The sequence below is a fragment of the Triturus cristatus genome, chromosome 7, assembly GCF_964204655.1.
Source record: "Triturus cristatus chromosome 7, aTriCri1.1, whole genome shotgun sequence".
Classification (NCBI taxonomy): Eukaryota; Metazoa; Chordata; class Amphibia; order Caudata; family Salamandridae; genus Triturus; species Triturus cristatus.
This window is the reverse complement of record NC_140590.1, coordinates 1243885891-1243907310: the sequence shown is the minus strand read 5'-3', so window position 1 is coordinate 1243907310 and position 21420 is coordinate 1243885891. Positions and strand designations below refer to the sequence as shown.

Genomic DNA, 21420 nt, shown 5'->3' with positions numbered 1-21420 from the left:
TACTATTGCATGTGGAAATCATGGAGAAATGAATGACATTTTAAAAGACTTAGATTGTTTTCAAATGAGATAACTTAAATACATTATGGAGGATAATTTTGTAATGTCTGTCTCATTGTTAATTTCAGTTTCCCCTGACGAAGGGCCCACCGAGGCCCGAAATGCATTGGGTTAATAAAGTGCTTCTGATGAATACAGCGCTTGTACGTGTTCTAAATTAGAGGTTCGGATGGCCCATTTTGAACATTAGAAACTTAAGGAAATGGCTTTCCTTGCATGACGGTTTGATGAGTTCCAAGAGTCAAAGAATGAAGAGTTTTTTGGAGTAAACAGGAGTAAACATGGTTTGAACTGATATACAAGATAATGCTAAACGCAGTACTGGCAGTGCCACTGGATACGGTGTGGAAAGTCGCCCTGATATGGTGTGGTTATGTTTCAACGTGCAGTTTGGGCTAAGCACGTCACCAGTGAAAATGCACGCCACAGTGATTTCTACGACAAATAAGGAGGAAGTTACATATAATCTAAGGTGTGCAATCCATTTCCAAATGTGATAAGCTGTGGCCTGACACATGGTGCAGGATATGTAGGGGGCACCGTAGGTGCCCCCATGGGCCCATTTAGGAGAACCATGGAGGAAAGGTGTCCACTACAGGCCCCCAAAGTCCCTTTCTGCCAGCCTTTTCATGGTGGGTTAACCGCCATGAAACGGACGGCGGAAAGGGACATTGTAATCTCTCTGCGGTGCCTGAGCAGGCTTCCCCACTGTTGTAGGATACAACTCCCTCCGATGCACCAACTGGGTCCTTTAGCCCGTCAGATGTGTGGCAGTCTATCTCTCCGACCACCAGACATTCGCCCGTCATCCTAATGTGGCGGGTGGTAAACAGCATCATGATGGCAGTGGGATTGCCACCGACGGACTGTCGGTGGCTGTCCCACCGTCACCGTAATCAGGCCCACAGCTAGCACATTGCCAGCAGCACAGGAATGGATCATGCTTTACAATTTACCAAGTCCACTTTTTGGAACAGCAAATGTGACATAAACAACATGACACCATTTCCTCTTTTTTTTTTCTTGATTGATCCGCGCTCTTAAAGGATGTAAGTTTATTGGCCATGGAATTGCAAGAGATCTCGCATTATCATTCAACAAGTCTACTACGCAATAAAGTAGCTGTGCTAGGAAAATGTAGAGTAACAAAACACTCAAACAAACCACCAATTATCAACCATGGATGCAGCCACAAACTAAAGGAATGGTTAAAGTGTTTCAAGTGTAAAATATGAAACTACTGAAAGTTCATTTGTAGCAATTATATCCTCAAAGTGACTAAAACATGATCTGCAAACTCTCAAAAAATGCTAACACATTTAAGCATAATATTATAATCATTGATCCTTAGTCTGCTTAATAAAATAGTGAAATTTTGCCTGCATTACCAGACTCTACCCTGGCCCTGGAATGATATGTGTGCACTGGCAATTGTATTAATAAAGATCGTGCATAATCATGCAACAAGACCACTTGCAACAAAGCAATTGTGAGATGAACAATATGAAACTATATCCTCTTTATTTTTTCTCGATCGATCTGAGTCCTGGCACTGAGCATGTTAGCAGTGGCATTACCACACACCTTGCATCATAATCCACCAAATCTCTTATGGTTATATGACAGTATATCAAGGTTGATATAATCGACCTAGCATATCATTAATACCCTTCCCTCACATCACACCCAGCACCATTAGCTATTGTATCACTTACCTATAATACCTCTGTGATGTAGAGGTTAGATAGATATAATGGATGCAATATTACTGTCATGCAATTTAATTCATGCAATATAATGTATATTTCAATCAATAGGTAACAAAATAAAGTGACAAATACAAAAAGCTGACATCTGTAGTCTACAGATGCAACTGAAAACAGAAGATGTTATCAAAATACTGTAGGAGTAGAATACGAAACCAATTACACACACACATACATATATAAATTAGATCATGAATGTGACTAAACGTGGTCTATTAACTCTTTGAAAATGTTGACTTGTTTCAGCTATGAATAATTAGAGTGATCATGTTGAGGGCTCTAATTGATTACCATAACTTAAAACAATAATTGTAGTCCATTCTTTGATACTAAGCTTACCTCAAATCCCAATGATTTTTTTCCCCACAATACCAGACTCTGTGTTAACAAAACAATAGTATTCTCTGCAGCCTTTACCTTTTATACAGATGTTGAGCTCAAGGGTAAAGAGTAACTCACCTCTCCACCAACAGCCCAGGCAACAAGAACTTGCACACATTGGTAATATAGACTACTGTTCATCTCGCAGTCCTCTGTATGTTGGGGGATGCTGGTCAACGTGGGGCAGGCATGGAGGACCATGTGGTGGACAAACACCTCATTTCCAGTCTGTAGGGCTGGCTCAAACTGCAAAAATATAGAATACAGAGCATAGATATATAACACAGTCCCTGAAATGAATGGTTTCTTGGTACTTGAATAAAAGGTGTCAAATCACTGGCAGCCTCAGTGTAAAGAAAAATTGAGATGGTCCTACCAGGCTTCAACCCTGTGACCTGCAAATCACACACCAATCTATGCAGCAGGAACTCACAGAGCTATAACACATGCTAATAAGGAGAGTGGCAAAACAATAATCAAATGCATTTTTCAAATATATCAATAAAAACTCAGAGTAGAGGACTGGATCACCATACAAAACTGGCAAGTGCAATGCCCTTTTCGATTTTGAGCCACCCCTAACCTTGCGGCATTTGGTGATGAACTTTGCTCCTAAACATATTCTTTTTCAATCCATGCCATGTCCTTAACCATGCCCTTTGCTGGTGAAATGCATTTCAGCAACATTATTGGGTACAACCTATCTCCTGATTCTTTCCTAAGAAAGAGGTCCTTCCTCCACCTGTCAGGGATTGAATGCTATGAAGGCCTGTTGGGTTGTTCTCTTGATTGTCTGAGGTAAGGGGGACTCCTTGCAGTAGCCACTGTAACACGCTAAACAGAATAGTATAAATACAAAATGTCAGGTGCCCCATTAAAGGCTTCTGAGACAGAAGGAAACCCCCTTAAAGGGGAAATAAAACACCTTTGGAAATCCTGTAAATCTTGATTGAAGATTATTAGAACTGAAGAAATCAGCAAGAAACTGAATTCACCAACTTAAGATGTAAACTATAGGTCTTATCACACTTCTCGTTTAAATCTGGCATGTACAGGTTTAGCAAAAAGTAGGCAATGACACAATCAAATTGTACCTCACTAACGATGTTCAAATAGGCCAAAACTGGTCTTCGGTTGGGTGTGTTCCTATTACTAGGCAGTTCGAGCTGGTATGTCAGTACTGGAGTAAGACCAAGTCCTGTTTGCCTAAGGTGATCCCTATCTGAAGTGACACAGTGGGCAAAATATGGAGAGTCCAAGTGGCTTAGGCTTTTGAAAGTGTTCCACCCATCAACTTTGTCTTTTCCACGATCTGTTTGTAATTGAATTTCATTACAAGACCGGAGGCTACATTATGCATATTACTTTTAATGCAGTCCCAAGCAGCCGCATACATCATAAAGCACAAGTTCCAGAGTAGAACGTTAACATAAGATAAAAGGCATGAGACCATAACAATCAGCCTCTTTTAAATAGTTTTTTTAATAAGTTGATTTATTTTGCTCCTTCTTTGACATTGTACATTCATTACTTGATATTGTATAACAATGTTTCTTATATTGTTGGGCTTTCTCCTTGCCTTTGATTGTTTTTGACCTCACTGGCCTTCTATTTCGGTACCTTTGGGCCTCGCCCCCACCCCCCCCTCCCTAATCACCTCACTCAATCTCCAATTTACGGAGATCGACTTTTCTTCCCCGCCTACCCACCTCGAGGCACTTCACGCTTCGTTTCCTTTACTGCCCAGCGTATAAGAATTGGGGGGAGAGCCGTGTCCCCTGTCGACAGCTCTCTCCCCTTACCTCCTCCTCTGGCTCTACTCCGCCCAGCACTCCTACAGTGGCGTGATTTGAAGCGCGGTTGTCCTCCGCTCCCCTTGCGATCGTGGCGGCCTTCGAATACCTCCGCTTTTTGGGTATTTGACCGCCTTAGAGGAGTGCACCTTGGCAGCGAGCTCGTAACGCTCCCGCGTTGCCAAGGTGCTTTCCTCCCCATTGTACCACGGAGTCTGGCTGAATCGGTCGCTCGAGCAATCTGACAGTTGCTCGAACGACGATCAGCTGATTTCTCCTGCTTCTTTCTCCTGCTGCCACCCAGTCTTCATTCAAAACAACCGATTGGATTAAATATTACACCATAATATTAATAATTAGAAGAATCTCACTTAACATAGTGATTTAATTTTAAAATAATATATTAATATATATATATATCGCAAAAAATACTCCTTCCACCTCTACCTCGGCAGCGAAGAAAGAGATACGAACCACTTGTTTTCTCAGGCAAGATGTTTTATTTCGTACCCAGCAGCAGTCGACAGATGACGCGTTTCGGGCTCAAGCGCCCTTGTTCACATAAAAGCTGCAATTGATTTCGCCATTTTTAAATAATATGCCCTTCCCACAATAGTCACATGTTACAAAAGTTAATGAAGGACATAAAAAACAGACTCCATGGATATAACCAATGTAATAAATACATATCGGCAATGTGAAAATCCCTGGGTAAATCCAACTTCACATTTATAAATAATGCAAAAAATTCATTCATTGTAACTGCATAAATGCATACAATCATTAACAAACTTGTAACTTTGGGAAGGCAATGTGCAAAATAATAATTTTTTTGTGTGTTTAAAGTGCATAGCAGAGCTGATTGAAGAATTTATATTCCAAATAATTCATGTGCAAATTAATGTGATGTTAAATGTGAAGAATATTGGTTGCAAAAATGGCTACAAGGATAGAATTTTTTTTTTTTTTTTTTTTTATATAAATATAATATATATATATTTATTAGCAATCTACACTCGGCCGAGATATAACTCCAAATATAATATGTATTATTGCAAGATGGCCCCAGCTTCTATTTGAAAAATTTATCTTTTAAACCCAGATCATGTCTAAGTTTAACCATTTTTTAAACAAAAAAGAACAATAGATGCCATCCCTTTTGATACAAAATCTCTGCCATAGTGTAAATTTATCACTGCTAAAAATCGTAAGTACAAAAGTACCAACCATTTTTTACTTTTTATCCTTCTCCCGTAATCACAAATTCCACCAATACTCACAAAATTTAAACAATAAATTGTCTAAAACCAAATCAAAAAAACAAACTCAAAAAGTCTGTACCACATAAAATACAATAATCCAGGTAACATACAGAATAACTGTTCACAAACATGTGTACATATCTTCGGTGTTATTCAGACCATTTGGGCATTTGCTATCGAAGTTGAGAATAAATTTAGTTTCTAATCTCTTTAGCAAAGCCTCTCTCCTCTGCGTGGTTTAGGAATAGCAGCTACCACATAATACTTTAAACAAGATAGATTATTACCATGGACTTGTTTGAAATGGCGCGCCACTGGGTAATTGGGATCACTATGCAAAATGGCACGTAGATGTTGAAGGATTCTCTCATGTACCTGTAGTTTGGTGCTTCCGATGTAATTAAGCCCACAGGTACAAGTGAGAACATAAACTGCAAAATCAGTTTTACAGTTATAGTTTCCCATTATCTTGTGTGGTATAGGGATGAATGGAGTACAGTATTCTGTTGTGTTGACCCCGAACTTGCACGCCCGGCAAGATGAGCATTTATAAAAACCATCCTTTGGTTTTAACCAATTGGATTTGGTTCTTATTTCAGGGCTGGTAAGATCTAACATAGCCCCCATATTTCTAGCTCTACTGAATGTTATAGTGGGGCTGGATGGCAGACTCATTCTTAAGACAGGATCAGTAAGTACTATTCCCCAGTTTTTGTTAACAATGGATCTAATTTTGCGTTCGTTCTCACTGTATGCTGTGATTAGTCTAGGACATTGAGCTTTAACTGTGGTCTCAGGAGTAACTGGTGAGTCAGATAAAACCTCCAAGACTGCTGTTGGAACTGGGAGTAAACTGGCTCTAGATCTAGATGATGTTTTAGTTAGAGCTGTAGTCAAAATCTCATCTGAATAGCCTCTAGCTTTCATGCGATGCATGGATTCTGAAGCACAAATGTTAAATTCTGCATCCGTGCTGCATATCCTTTTCAGGCGTAACAATTCCCCGTAGGGAATGCTCGCAATCAGGTGTTTAGGGTGGGCACTGGAGGCATGAAGTGTGACATTGCCAGCAGTGGGTTTTCTAAAAAGGGTACTTTCTATTCTGTCATTTGCTACATACAGTTTGACATCCAGAAATTCCAAGCTGGAATTGTCTATGTGGTGGGTAAAGTGGAGATTCAAATTGTTAACATTGATGCTTTCAATGAATTCCAATGCTTTTTCTTTATTACCATGCCACACGATGAAAATATCATCGATAAACCTGTAGTAGTGCACTATGTTTTCTTTAAAGATGGAAGAATAGTTCCTTTTAAGTACTTGCTCTTCCCACCAGCCTACGTGCAAGCACGCGTAGCTGGGGGAAAAGCAAGCACCCATGGCCACGCCCCTTAATTGCTTAAACAGCTCCTTTCCAAATAGAAAGAAGTTGTTGTTAAGACACCAACTCATCATACTCACTAGGGCCTTATTGTGCTGATAGAATTCGCACGCTCTTTGGTCCAAAAAGAATTTTACAGCTGACAGTCCTGCCTGTATATATATATATATTTTTTTTTTCTCTTACTGTATTTTACTAGACAACCACTCCTTAAATTATTTAAAAAAAAAAAAGATGAGGGAGCATTACACTTTTATTAAGTATTATAACTTAAACATAAAAAATAATAAAAAAAAATAAAAAAAAGAAGACATAGAAAATAATACATCTCACTTTGTCTGACATTGAATCGGATGAGGCCATCGCGCCTATACCTAACATGGATAATGAGGCATTTAAAAATCTAATACATAAAGAAATGAAATCCTGTATGTTGGAGACTTTATCCAAGGTCGTGACTTCTAAAAGATCACTTCCCTCTGATCAAGATGATTTTATTGAAAACCAACAAAACACATGCAATGAAGATCTCATTGAAATCAGGGGGAAAAGACAACCCCCAAGAGCATGGGAGGTCCTAGCACCTCAAGTTTTATGGGAGGTCACCGCACCTCAAACACTATGGGTGTGCTTAGCGGCACGACTTTTAATGGTGTCCTCAGCGGCACAAACTATCAGGGTGTCCCTAGCGGCACAAAATATCGAAGTGCTCATGACATTCATCTTCAATTTGAAGACAATGTTTTTCAAGACGATAATGCCTTTGAGCTTCCAGATGAATATGTCTTAGATCTGGATGAAGATGACCAGGAATTTGATTCTTATCCTTTTGAAAGTGAGCTTCCCTCTTCTCATTCTAATCATAATATCGTAGATCCACTAGGTGAAGAGATGTTCTCACCATTGAATCTAAAACACCCTAGGAGCTCGGAGTGGTTTCCCCACGAACATGTCAGCAAATTCATTAAAAAATGGATAAGGTACCCTCTAGAGAGAGATACTCGAAATCTTCTAAGAGCTGAATGCTCCAGACCTTCCATAGATGAGAAAGTATGCCAAACCCCAAACCTTGACCCTGAACTTATAAAATATCTCTTTAAACTCGGGAGAGACCCGAGAAAAGGTATGGAGAGGTCACTAAAGAGTTGCCAAGACCGTGTGCTTGATATCCTAGGCCCACTAGCCAGGATCATTGATACAGCAGAAGATAGCCTTATTAATGGAACACCCCTCAATACTGAAGTCATTAGGGGTCTCAGTCAGAGAGCCTTGATTCTTTTGGGCAGTGCCAATGCTAGCATCAATTCGGAAAGGAGAAGAGTAGTTCTTACTAAAATCTCTCCTAAATTGAGCGATCTGGCTGACAAAGAGCCCTCTACTAACCCCAAAGGACTCCTTTTTGGCGAGGATCTTATCAAGACACTTGGCAAATATGTATCCACTTTTACTGCTCTGGACAAAGCACATCAAAACATGAAAAAGGTTTTCAACACCAATAATCTTTTTGACAGGGCCGGAAGAAGGGGCCTTTCTTCCGGCCGCTTCAATCGCAGGCCCTACTCCAGATACAGAGGATACGGCGGAAGAGGTTTCCAACCCTCTAATACCCCTGAGTTCTACCCACAAAGAGGAAGAGGATTTCGCTCTCGAAACTTCAGATCACGTGGAGCATCCAACGCCATCTTTGCCCAAAGTGAGTACAATTCTTCCCTCTCCCCCCCTTTCTTTTACCCCGAAAGTAGGAGGCAGACTAAGATTCTTTTTTCACAATTGGAAATTGATTACTCAAGACCCTTGGGTTCTAAACACAGTAAGGGGATTCATGATAGACTTTATAGAAACCCCCTATCAAACTTCTTTCCCCAGAGATATCCTTCTCACCTTAGATCAAGAAAAAATAATAGTGGAAGAGATATACTCAATGCTTCAGAAAGGTGCAATCGTAGAGGTTCCGATAGAAACTCTAAAGTTTATAAGTACTCTCTTCCTCGTCGAGAAAAAAGACAAAGGTTGGAGACCTGTCATAAATCTAAGGGAGCTCAACAAATATCTTGTTTACAGACACTTCAAGATGGAAGGCATCCATCTTCTCAGCGATTTACTACTAAAAAGAGACTGGCTAGTCAAACTAGACCTAAAGGACGCCTATTTTACCATCCCTATGGCCCAAGCCCACCATCCCTTTCTCCAATTTATATGGAAAAATCACCTTTTCCAATTCCAAGCTCTTCCCTTCGGGCTATCCTCCGCACCATGGTGTTTCACCAAAATAATGAGATCAGTAGCATCTTCTTTGAGGGAAAAAGGTATCCGCATGATCATTTATCTAGACAACATCCTTATTCTTTCACAAGGCCACTCCCAGATAATCCAAGACCTGGATACTGTAATAAACCTGCTGGAGAATCAAGGCTTTATCATAAACAAAGAGAAGTCCATACTATCCCCTTCCAGGACCATGGAATTTTTGGGTGTCACCGTAGACACCACGAAATGTCTTCTTCTCCTTCCCCCAAAGAAAATATCAAAAATAAGGAAAGAGATAAGGCACGTGTTGAAACTAGAGAATTTATCCTTGAGGGAACTAGCAAGGCTACTAGGCCTACTTTCTTCCTCCATCCAAGCTATCTTTCCTGGTCCCCTAAATTATCGTGCTCTTCAGAGAATAAAAGCAAGAGCCCTTCGTTCGGGCCTCTGGTACGGGGATCGCATTTCCCTTGACCCCGAAGCAAGAATAGAACTGACTTGGTGGTTGGAGAACTTGGATGCTTGGAACGGAAAAGCAATTTTTGGTTCAGCACCGGAATTCGTTTTAGAATCCGATGCAAACCTTCACGGATGGGGAGCCTGCCTCCTAGATCAGAACACAGGGGGTGTTTGGTCTCAGGAAGAATCCGAACACCACATAAACTTCTTAGAACTGACCGCCGGGCTATATGCTCTAATGAGCTTCAAACACTCCCTTCAAGGCAGATCTGTCATTTTGAAAATGGACAATATGTCCGCAGTTGCATATATAAATCGCCTAGGTGGAACCAAATCTGCAGACCTCTCCAATCTAGCCAGAAAACTCTGCATGTTCTGTCTGGAACACAAGATTTCTCTAAAAGCCGAATATCTCCCAGGGAAATCAAACATTTCCGCAGACTGGAACTCAAGGTTCCTCCTGGACCACAGCGATTGGAAACTCAACGTTTCTATCTTCAATTCTCTCAACAAATTTTGCGGCCCACTGGAAATAGATCTTTTTGCCAGCAGACTAACTTTCCAACTAGAAAACTATTACAGCTGGATGCCAGACCCGGGTGCTCTAGCAGTAAACGCCTTCCTTCAGTGCTGGTCAGGGAGCAAACCGTATGCCTTTCCCCCATTCGCAATGATTCAGAGAGTTCTTCAGAAAGTAAGACATCAACGTTGCTCATTTGTCCTAGTCACTCCCTTCTGGCCATCTCAGGCTTGGTTTCCCACCACCCTAGAACTAGCTTACGATCTCCCCTTCCTGATTCCATCTCTAGTAGATCTTCTTACAGACGTAGACGGAAGAATTCATTCTCTAGTTCATTCAGGGAATTTGAACCTTCTTGCCTGGAGAGTGTCAGGAGATCCAATGATCTCGCAGGCCTTTCATCAACAGCTTCAACTCTCCTCTGAGAATCTTGGGCCCCAGGCACACACTACCGATATAACAACATTTGGAAATTATGGGTACGTTGGTGCTTGGAAAGGAATCTGGATTCCGTGGAAGCACCTATCGTTGACATAGTTAACTTCCTTGTAGAACAATTCGAAAGGGGTCTTAGCTATAGATCGATCAATTGTTATAGATCAGCTATCTCTGCGGGACATTCTCTCAACAATGGTAAGACTATTGGTAAAAACGCAATTATTTGCAGGGTGCTTAAAAGTATTAGACTCAGGAGACCTCCTAAACCTAGATATCAATCTCTATCGGATGTTAATTTGATCCTCGATCTCTTTTCTAACTGGCCTGATAACTCTCTTTTGAATAGAAAAAACCTATCCATCAAACTTGCCACTTTACTTTGTCTTATTTCTTGTCGTAGAGTCTCCGACGTTAAAGCTCTTGAAATCTCCAATAGATCCTACAACATGTTTGGAGTCAAATTCGATTTATTTAGAAGAACCAAGACTATGTCTGATGCTATATTTTACCCTCGCTTTGACCTTTGCAAAAAACTTTGTGTTGTAGAGTGCATGAAAGAATATGACTCTAGAATGAACCCTCTCCGTTCCCCTGATGTAAATCAGCTACTTATCTCCTTCGTTAAACCTCACAAAGCTATTACTTCTGCTTCCATCGCTAGGTGGGTTAAAATTGCTATGAACTTGGCTGGTGTTGATTTAAATATCTTTAAAGCTCATTCAATCAGAGGTGCTATGGCCAGTAAGTCCTTCTGGTCTGGAGGTAAGTTGGATGACATCCTTAAAGCTGCTGACTGGTCTAATGCTAGTACCTTCGCTATGCATTATTGTAAACCAATCTCGCATATGTCTGATGTGGTCTTACAAAGCTACCAACATGCATAATGTAGCTTCCGATCTTGTAATGAAATTGCGATTCTCCTATTAACATGACTAGAGAATCTGGATTTCATTATAGACACGGAGGCTAACATTATCCCACCCTCCCTTTCCCTTAATTGTCTAATGTTACAGTACTTATGTTTACTGTTTAGTCTTATATATTTTTTTTGTAATTTACATTTTTGATTCTTTCATGATGAAATTGTTATACCTTGTCTAACTACATTTTTTGCCTCCTCAATTTAGCGTTTCTTATTCTGGAGTTACTTCTATTTCTCTTTCTTTTTCAGATAATCAATCCTAATCTTTACCTCAGGAGATTTGAACTCTGGCTCTTCCATCGCCCTTCCTCTCTTCGTTTGTTCATAACCTCGTGGAATTCTCTGCTGTTTTGGACTGTGACTCTTTAGATCTTATCCTGCTCTACATTGCATTTAAAAGAGGCTGATTGTTATGGTCTCATGCATTTTATCTTATGTTAACGTTCTACTCTAGAACTTGTGCTTTATGATGTATGCGGCTGCTTGGGACTGCATTAAAAGTAATATGCATAATGTTATCCTCCGTGTCTTTAATGAAATCCAGATTCTCTAGTCATGTTAATAGGAGAATCGCAATTCACAATGATCCTTGGCTCACTCAACACATATGGACCCATGTGTCTGAATAGAGTCCCTAATTAGTTTCCCCTGTCTGGCTTCAACTAGTCTGTCAAAGGCAATATTATAATCAATCAAGCAACAGTGTACATTATCTCTATTCATCCTCTTTGTTTCTTTTCCGATATGTTAGCTATTGTTGAATATTTGCCGCTACAGCCTCTTTTGTTTGGCAATTGGTTGTTGAAGTCTATCCATTTTTAGGTGAAAGTTAAGCAAAGTTACCCTCAACACCCAATATCCAATAACACGATAAGTGTAAATTTTCCAGTAAGATTTCGCTCACTGATTTCATATGCTGAAAGTTATTCTCATTGTGCATACACCATTTACCAGTTGCCTAAAAATGTTTCAGAGTATTTCAGAGTAATCTTTATTAAATTGTTCTATGTGTCACTTGGAGCTCCGGAAGGAGACAACTCATTATCTTTCATGATTAGCTGCCCTGACTTTATCTTCATATTTCTTGGTGTAAACATACATTTTTAACAATACCTGAATTAATTGTTTACACTTTCTTCAATTATTGTGCTCATGTTTAATTACTAATATTTGAATCTTAGATTAACATTCAAGGGTTTTTCCTTTTGGCAACTAGAAGCCAGAATAGCAATGTTTTCTTCTATACAATGGCAATCATTGCAGGCCACTTCTGTGAAAATTGCCACTGCTTATTCCACTTTATGAAGTTCAATGTATGGATCTTGTCCTTCTGTTAGAAAAACAGTTTACATTTCTTTGATACTTCCAGTCTTTTACACTTTATATTATCAATGGCCGAAGCCTAAAGATCTGATTGGTGTGCTTGCTTGTTCCGTCACCCTACACTGCACGCTGAAACACCGTGACGCAATAATACTGTAATACCTCTCGTAATTGAGGCTACAGGGTCAAACCAGGTTGCATGACCCAAAGAAATCCAAGAAATGGATACTGTTTCTGAGAAGCTGAGACAGACAGCAGAAGCCGATAGGAGCACAAGTGAGGAAACCCGAATAAGCCAACTTGGCGGCCAAAGGTAACACGGAGAGCTATTGTTGTGCAGGCAACTTGATCAACAAAGCAGGTGGGTTAGCCTGTTAGCTATAGTGGTTGCTCTGAGGCCCAGTCTGCACCAGGAGACTGGAATTTTGGATCGTGAGGCAGGCAGTCGCCCCCCCCACCCCCCCTTTCATGGGCTGCCTGCATTGCGGTCAGCCAACTTACCAATGTTATGGCCAACAACGAACGCAGCAGCCCTCAATTAGAATTAGTGATCTAGTGGTATTCATTCATTTCCCCTTAAGGATAAAAATTGTCCATGAAATGTAAAAAACCGTAAGGCACCATAGATACAGTCTTGTACTGTACTGAAAGTGAGGATTTGGGTGGGCGGAGGAAGCAGTAGCACAGCAGGGTGGGTGAATTCAAGGGGTGATGGTGTCACACACAAATACGGAGCCCAATTAAAGATCAAGTCAATGCATACACTTATAAAGAAACTTATAAAGAATAGTTAGGCTAAGCAAAACTTTATTTAGTCCTACTTATTCCTAACCACTAACCTGCTTTCAAACAATAATTGCTCTGCACTTTGACCTTTACAGGGTAATTGGCAGTGCTGTACCAATGCTGACTATCGAAACATCACAAATTTGCTCGAGGAGACAATGGGATCAGAGAAACTCAGAGTCCATCATAATTTTATCAGAAAACTGGAAGCTATTGCACAAAGTCTTCATAATGAGGCTTAACAATGCAATACAGATAAAACAAGGAAAACACACCAAAAGTTTAGTATCAAGCTTTACTCCCCCATATATGACAAGAAACGCATTATGGAGCAACCAATGCTGGCAGGTGCAGAGGGTAAACACTCACACAAGAAAGCAAAAAAGAAAAATGATATTTCAATAAGGAAATATACTTAAAGGGCACTGCAATGACACCAGTTTTATCAGAGCCTCCCTTAACCACCTAAGAAGAATTAGAGGTTAACACATTGATTCATTGTGTCGTCCAATGCCAAAGTCAAATACCAGAAAGTTCAGAACAAGACCAGCAGAAGGAGCTTAAAGAGCTAGCGGACATATCCATTATTAAGGTATCTTCAACTGCTGTTCCAGAGGATCCTCTACTACCTGCATCAGTAGAATCAAAGGCAGTCACATCATCACAAAAGGCCAACCAGTGCCTCAGGGTCAAAACATTAGCACAAGTGCATTACAGTCTGTAGGAGGTGGAATTATTAGCGGATATACCAATCAATTAGCTATTCCAGTCACCTCCCCCCTTTCATCTTCAATTAAAGACAGAGGAAATAATATAGATAATATAGCCGTTTTTGCTCTATACAACACTGATGCTAAAATATTAGATGCAATTCAACAAATCTAGCATCAAGACTGCGACCCAGCTCACAATTCTAAATCTCCCCTAAAGTTATCAGGTAACACATACTCACATCTCATAATTCAACCCTACCTGCAGCTACCAATGCACTAACATGACAAATGCACAAACTGAAACTTTAGGTTGACTTGATGCAATCATTGGCTAACAGTATAACCAACATGGCTAACAAAATTGGCGCTCTAAACTCAACTACAACAACATTGGATCATATCGTACGAACAAATACAACATCTGACAATCACAACTAGGCGCCCACTACTTTTAACAATAGAGCCTTGTATGGGGAAACATCTGTAACTACGAGGCCAAAGCCACAAGTTCCGGAAGCCCACAAGCACTTCCATGCTTGCCCGAACAACAAATTTGTCTTAACCATGCATATGCATGGTTAAGGCAAAAGTACTCTAGCGTTCGCAATGGGCGTGAAAGAGGAGCGCCAGGAAGAGGACAAGGACAGGTAACTGGTGCTGGGCCGGGTCGGGGGGCGGGGGGTTGTGGTAGTTTTCAGGGGTGGTGGGGGTTCGAGATAGTTCTATGGGTTAGTGGGGGCTCAGGGCAGTTTTAAGGGTTGGTGGGGGTTTGGGGTAATTGTTGGGGGTGGTGGTGGTGGTGGGGGTTCGGAGTAGTTTTTGGGGGTGGTGCGGGCTCAGGTAGTGTTCAGGGGTGGTGGGGGTTCGGGTTAGTTTTTAGGGGTGGGGGCGTTAGGGTTAGTTTTCAGGGATGGGGGTTCAGGGTAGTTTTCAGGGGTGGTGGGAATTCGGGGTAGTTTTCAGTGGTGGAGAGGGTTCGGGGTAGTTTAGAGGGGTGGGGTGTTTGTGGTAGTTTTTGGTTGTAGTTTTCAGGAGGATCACAGGTTATTTTTTAGGTCTCAGGGAGGGGGGTAGGGGTAGTTTTTAGGGATTAGGGGAGGGTGGGGTCATTTTTAGGGCTCTGGGGGAGGTTGGTTAAATTTTTAGGGCTTAGGAGAGGGTGGGTAGTATTTAGAACAGGGTTTTAGGCATTAGTACAGGGGGCAGACACAGGTCGGGAGGGGGACTGGGGGGAGTTTCTATCTTAGGGCGGTTGGGAGGGGGTGGTAACCTTAGCCATGCATACCCCTTTACCATGCGTGCTTTCACCACGACAATTTGTGATAAAGGCATGCGTGGTAAAGAAATGCGTGGTTAAGACCCGGTCGTTATATAGACCGTGTTGTTTAGGTTTGTGGGGTTGAGGAACTTGTTCCGTCACACAACCCCTTTGATGTCAAGACTGAGTATGCTCCAAATCATGAGAAATTGATAACATACATCTCACTACCTAAACATTATCAAAGACCCCTAGGAGCCTCATTCTCAACTAAATACCCCAAGAACCTAAGTACTCCAAGATATTACGCTAATTGGAAGATCATTTAGCAGAAGGGAAAATAAAAGATTGAAAAAAGTAAGAACAAGCTTAACAGAACCATAAACAGGCAATCATCCCCCAAGGTGGAAACCTCAGGAGTTGGTGGACATACAAGACAAACCAGACTATTTAAAATATTTGATGAGAGGATTGAAAGTCACTCATGGGGAAAAATCTCTCAAGATTGTGCAAATAATACTTAAGACACACTGGGCAGTCATCAAGAAACACCAAATACTACAACACATCAAGCAATCGCACAGAACTAATTATAGCATAACAGTTCAGTCATCATTACTGCAAGGTAATAAAGCTACCATTAGGAAATGCCAACAGGATGCTTTGAATAACTATGACTAAAATTAGAAATAAAGCAGTTCAAACAAGAGGGAGCATAAGCCATCTGATATTCCAATAAATCAATTCTTTAGACAAAGTCAAAAAGATCAATCTCTACAAGAACAGAGTTTAGTTAATAGAAAAGGTAGTTGCTGTAATGTTAAGCATAAAGGAGGGGCAACATTGTTGAAAATCGTCTTGATCATCAATCACAACAGGGCAACCCAATAACAACAGTCACAACAAGCGACTTTAGGTAAACCAATATATTTTTAAAATGGAATTTCAACTTCTAAGGAAGCCTTAAAATTCTGCTTTGACACCAGCAATTTTAACAGAACTCACCCGGATTGGCTAATATGAAAAGAAATATTTAACAAAATGAAATCCTTGGAAAATTCTAGTTGATCTTGCCAACCGGTCAAGCAGAACTCATCCAATGACATTATTTCTAATGTTTGAATTATTATTGACTCCATTTGCTTGCATTTTTAAATTGAACTTAATTTTATATTGTCATACTTTTTTACCTGTTAGCTGTGGGTGTATTTATTGTAATGATTTTAATTAATTGAATCAATAAACATTCACTTGATATCTTATCTCTTATAGGATAATCAAATTATAAATCTCATTTGCTCTGATTAATAGGAATTGTACTTATTGCCACTTTGTCAGTTTTGATCTATTGCACCCAAAGCTTGTTGGATTCTTTGATTTAGTCATTTTTGTAATTCTTTCATGTTGTTGTAAGTCTTTCATTAACAAAGCCCTATAGTTAAAACGTTAGAATGTAGAGAGTCTCACCTCTGGACCATAGACTCTGACCATTTTCGGGACACACAACAGTTAATCCTTGCAATATATTCCAACTGCACAGGCTCTTAAAATTGATTCTTCTGTGGTTCCATGCGGTTGGAGTGGGGATACCTCTATTCTTAATATAATTAGGAAATTTGAGCAAATTCTACCGAGCATGGACCAATGCTACTGTACATTATGCAGGGCATGCCCTATTTTTGACCATTCAATGATCAAATAAAATTCAACTTCCAAATCTGTCTGCAGTTTCTTCCTGCGACTGATCCAATGTGAAGTCGTAGCTTTTAAAAATGACATTTTCCATATTCTAGTTAATAAATCAAAGGGGACTCACCGAAAACCCTGCACATTGCACTTTCAAGGGAATGAACTTCAAATCCCAGGCCACACAGTGACCAACAGACGGTAGGAAAACCACACGCCGTGCCAAGTGGGCATGTATAGGAGGTTAGGGGCTCCCACAAAGCAGACCATGCCGGAAACCCTACACATCGCACTTTCAAGGGACTGGACTCAAAGACCCAGGCCAAACCTTGACAGCCATGAGGCAGGGAGACCACACGCCGTGCCATGTGGGTGCTTAACGGCAGTTGGGAGCTCCTGTAGCATGGGACGTGCACAGGACATACCCAGGCGTGTGCCCAGGCAAAGACCATGCCAAGAGCGGGCCCGTCTGAGCCAAGAGGACAGGTCGGGCCTCCCCTTTAGAATGCAGGGCCCAAATCCTACATTATGTATCATAAGTAAGTGACCTTTTCTGGTTGGTGGTGTTTTAGTGACCTTAATGGCATTTTATTGACATTTCTAGGGCTTTTTGAAGCTGGTTGACTGCTTGATTCATACCCTATAGATGTATTTCCTCTGGTACTTGGAGATTCATCTACTTAGTCCCCATAACACCACGGTGAAGCTCAAACTAGAAGGGCAGGGACCTAGTAGTGGCATAAATAACACCACTCTGGATGGCTTTTTTGAGCCAGCAGTGGGGGGTCATTAAAAAGGAAATTCAGCTGGTAGAAAGATGCTTGTTGTTAACTCAGGACAATTAGGGAGCCACCTGTTGCCCCCCTTTGACTGTGCCACCATTGAGATGGCTTGCCCTGAACTCAGAATTACCCCGTCCAAGACTACCAGGGACTCTATACCTACTGATTTCATCATCTCAGCCCCAACTCCAGTATCCACAGCTAAGCGTTTAAGATGCAGGAGAGACCCCAAAAATCTGAAGACCTTGGAAAATAGACCAAGGAAATCGTCCGCCCAGCCCTCCTCATTACCTACCTCTGTGTTTTTGGCCAACCTGGACACATTTAGGAATTCCCTAATTTCAGATTTGTGTGACCAGTGCAATGCGACTGTGAAGAATTGCCTTAGCCCGATAGTAAAGCGTCTGGACTCAAGTGAAAACAAACTCATTTTTGGTTCTGGCCAGGATGATGGGGACGGCCGTAGCTTAAACACCACTGCTGTGCCGTGTATAGTTGCATCTCTGTGTCTAATACCACCATGATTGCAAGGCAGAAGGAGCAAGGGCCTGGAATCACTGCCATAATCAAAACATTATCTGCTCCCCCCTTCCCCGCTGTCTCCAAAAGTTGATATAACAAAGAGCCCCACAGGGTGTGCATATCCGGCAAGTAGCGTAAGGGACAAAGGCAGCGCACAAGGTTGTGCTAAGGGGAGGAAAGGCAGCAGTATTATTACTTGTCATCTGCCACCAGCCGCCTGCCCCTATGTAGTGATTCTGAATAATGTCCCAAGCCTAGGCCAGCATGACAGGCTACACATTGGTTTCATACTCACAGCAAAGGACAGTTGTTTCACAACATCCTTTTTGCACGTAGAGTGGAATGGGTGGGCCCTTCTCCCAAGTAGTACCCAGGGGATTGCATTATTGCTGATTTCCAAAAACCCTCTGTTAATGATCTTTTACAGGTTCCTTGCCTTGACCCTTTGACAGCTTCAGAGACCAGAGCTTTACCAAGGGGGCTTTTTATCGACACCGTAGGACTGACACCATAGTTGCACCAAGACAGCCCATGGCCATGCATCCATCCCCCCCAAAACTGTGCTCAACTTGTATCGAATAGGTATTCAGTACTGTTCAATCTGCCTAATAATGACTGACTACGGAAGGGTGGGTCCTTAGAGGTTGGGGATCTGGGCCGTCAACTCCATAGTAACAACTGTGCCCCTATTAGCCCTTGTAATAAAAGCAATTGTATTGGGGCCCCTAATATGAATGCGATACATGAGAAAGAGAAATCTGTTACCCCAAGTAAAATCAAAATATTGAGTTGAAAAATAGCTGGAATTCAAGCTAAATTAGCATTAGCAAATTGAGTGGAGTTTATTCAGTTGTATGACATTGTCTTAATACAGGATACGAAGGCACCCTCTATTGTTTTTTGATTTTTTTCCCGCTAGTTTGTCGTTGCCCCTCCTGCCACAGCTAGTCGGGCTAAGGCTGGGCTCACTGCTTGGTTCAGGATGAGCCTATCTTGCAGTATATGTTTCATCCCTTAGAAATGCAGTTTAATTCAAGCTTTCTAGCTATACTGGTCGTACATTTTTAGAGTTATCATCATACATCTATATATTGGCAATTTTAATAATAAAATCAACCCGAACTCTGTCGTACTGTTTGAGTTAATCAGAGTACTCAAGTGTAAATATGCTGCAGATCGGAGAGTAATTTATTAGTAGCAGGGGACTTCATGCAAATCTTGGTGATTCCATTCTGGATAACTGGAATAATTTGTTTTAGCCTACCTGGATTGAAGGGGTTGTTCAAGGTCTAGGTCATAGAGGGTGCAAGCTGTATTCCCATCTGGTTAATCTCGATCTTTGTAATGCCATGGAGGCGTTGAGCCCCCTCTACCCCCACTCTGCAGCTATTACACGGGGGGGCACATTTTCATTTCAAGATCCCTTACGAACCAGGATGTAAATGGAGCTGTTGAATACTCTGTATTCAGCGACCATAATCCTCAATTTTTTTTACAGGGTCCTTTTTATAGTTTCAAGGGGATAGGGGGTGCCTCAGGGAATTACTCTACAGATGATCAGGGCAGAAGACTAGTTTGGCGCTCTCTCAATATGGGTGAGATTATAAGAAAACTCTGTGCAAACTATTTGGCTTTGCTTTTTAGCTGTCTTTTGTGTGCCTGGGAGTGCCCGAGAGGTAACCAGGATTGCGTTAGACTGGGCACGGTAATCAGGGAAGCACTGATGAAGCTAGATTCACAACCCTCATGGTACGATTCTCTTGTAGGTTAGCCAACAAATGTCTTAGGGACGCACTATATTCACATCCCAAAAACAGTGGCTTAATTGCCGATTGTCGCAGGACTTACAAACATGCTCTGCGCAAAGGAAACTGGACGAGCAGACCGATAATTGGTACAATTGGTACAATTGGTCTCCGCTTGTAAAATTCGAACCAATAGCATGGTTTGGCGAATTGGTAACTGATGCTTCCACATCCTTCTATCTTATTGGCATAGCCTTTTCCCTGAATTAGGTTAATGAGGCTATTTCTACCAGCCCCACCAATAAGACCCCTAAGGCTGGTTGGCATCCTCCTGGATCTCTAGAAGGCCAATTTAGAATTATGGTCACATGGCTTGCCAACTATATTAATGCTGCTTGTTTTTTTTGGGTTTCCACATTCTTGGCACAGTGCAATTATTGTACCTATTTTTAAGAAGGGCAACCTCGCAAGCCCCAGTTGCTATCGGCCTAAATCATTGTTGGATTTGGTATTGAAGGTTATGGGTGAGGTGGTGCTTAATCATCAGACCACATAGATTGCCGACAATCAAATTGTATCCAGGTTGCAAATTGGATTCCGTGAGGGCCTAGGTACAATGGGGCAACACAGAGCTGGCTTTAGTTCTGATGACCCCCAGTGCGACAATTATTTTTGGTGCCCCCACAACCAATGACTGCCTCCTCGGATTCTCTCACTACCACTGGGCAAAAGTGCCCCTCATCTCTCCAATCATAATTTATTGCTAAAGACAGAGCCCCCTCTGAGGTAAACGCCCCCTCCAAAGGTCAGCGCCCAGTGGGGCCTGACCAGTCGCACTGCCCTAAAGCCGGCCCCGGGGAAACGTCTTAACCTCCATCTTTTGATCAGCAAATATACAATTGACAGTGTGGCTCCATCTTCCTGGTCTTCATGGACTTCTCTTGCGCCTTCTATAGTGTTGTGAGATCCAAAGTATGGAGAGAATGAGGGGTTGACCATAGTCAATGATACTACTGTATACGGATGGTGCTGTTTTGCTGTCAAGAACCCCCGATGTGCTTAAAAGTTTGTTGGACACTTTTGTTGATTTCATGGCCAAACTAATGGCCAGATTGTGAGTTTGGTAGATGAGATACTCCATCACAAACGTGATAGATATCCCATTCCCCGTATTACAGGTTCCTCTAGAATGTTACTGAGATGCTCACGAACTGATGTTCTCCATCCCCTTAATAACATAAAATGTGTGTTTAAACCACCTGTCAATAAGTAACTTATCCTGGTTTCTCGAAACATAAAGGGGCTAGGGAGCTAACACTCCCAAGGGACTGGGTGGCATTTATTGAGATAGCAGACATAATTGTGTTCCAGGAAAT

At 41.5% G+C, this 21420-nt stretch overlaps 1 protein-coding gene across 2 annotated transcripts in view; it reads right to left on the bottom strand.

The window, feature by feature from the left end:
- LOC146811707 (putative DBH-like monooxygenase protein 2) overlaps positions 1-21420 on the bottom strand; it is a 243735-nt gene that overhangs the window by 135487 nt on the left and 86828 nt on the right. For both annotated transcript variants that reach the window (XM_085618699.1, XM_085618701.1), the window contains exon 5: positions 2286-2453. In XM_085618699.1, coding sequence (XP_085474825.1) covers positions 2286-2453 — 168 coding nt within the window. The remainder of the gene's footprint in view (positions 1-2285; positions 2454-21420) is intronic.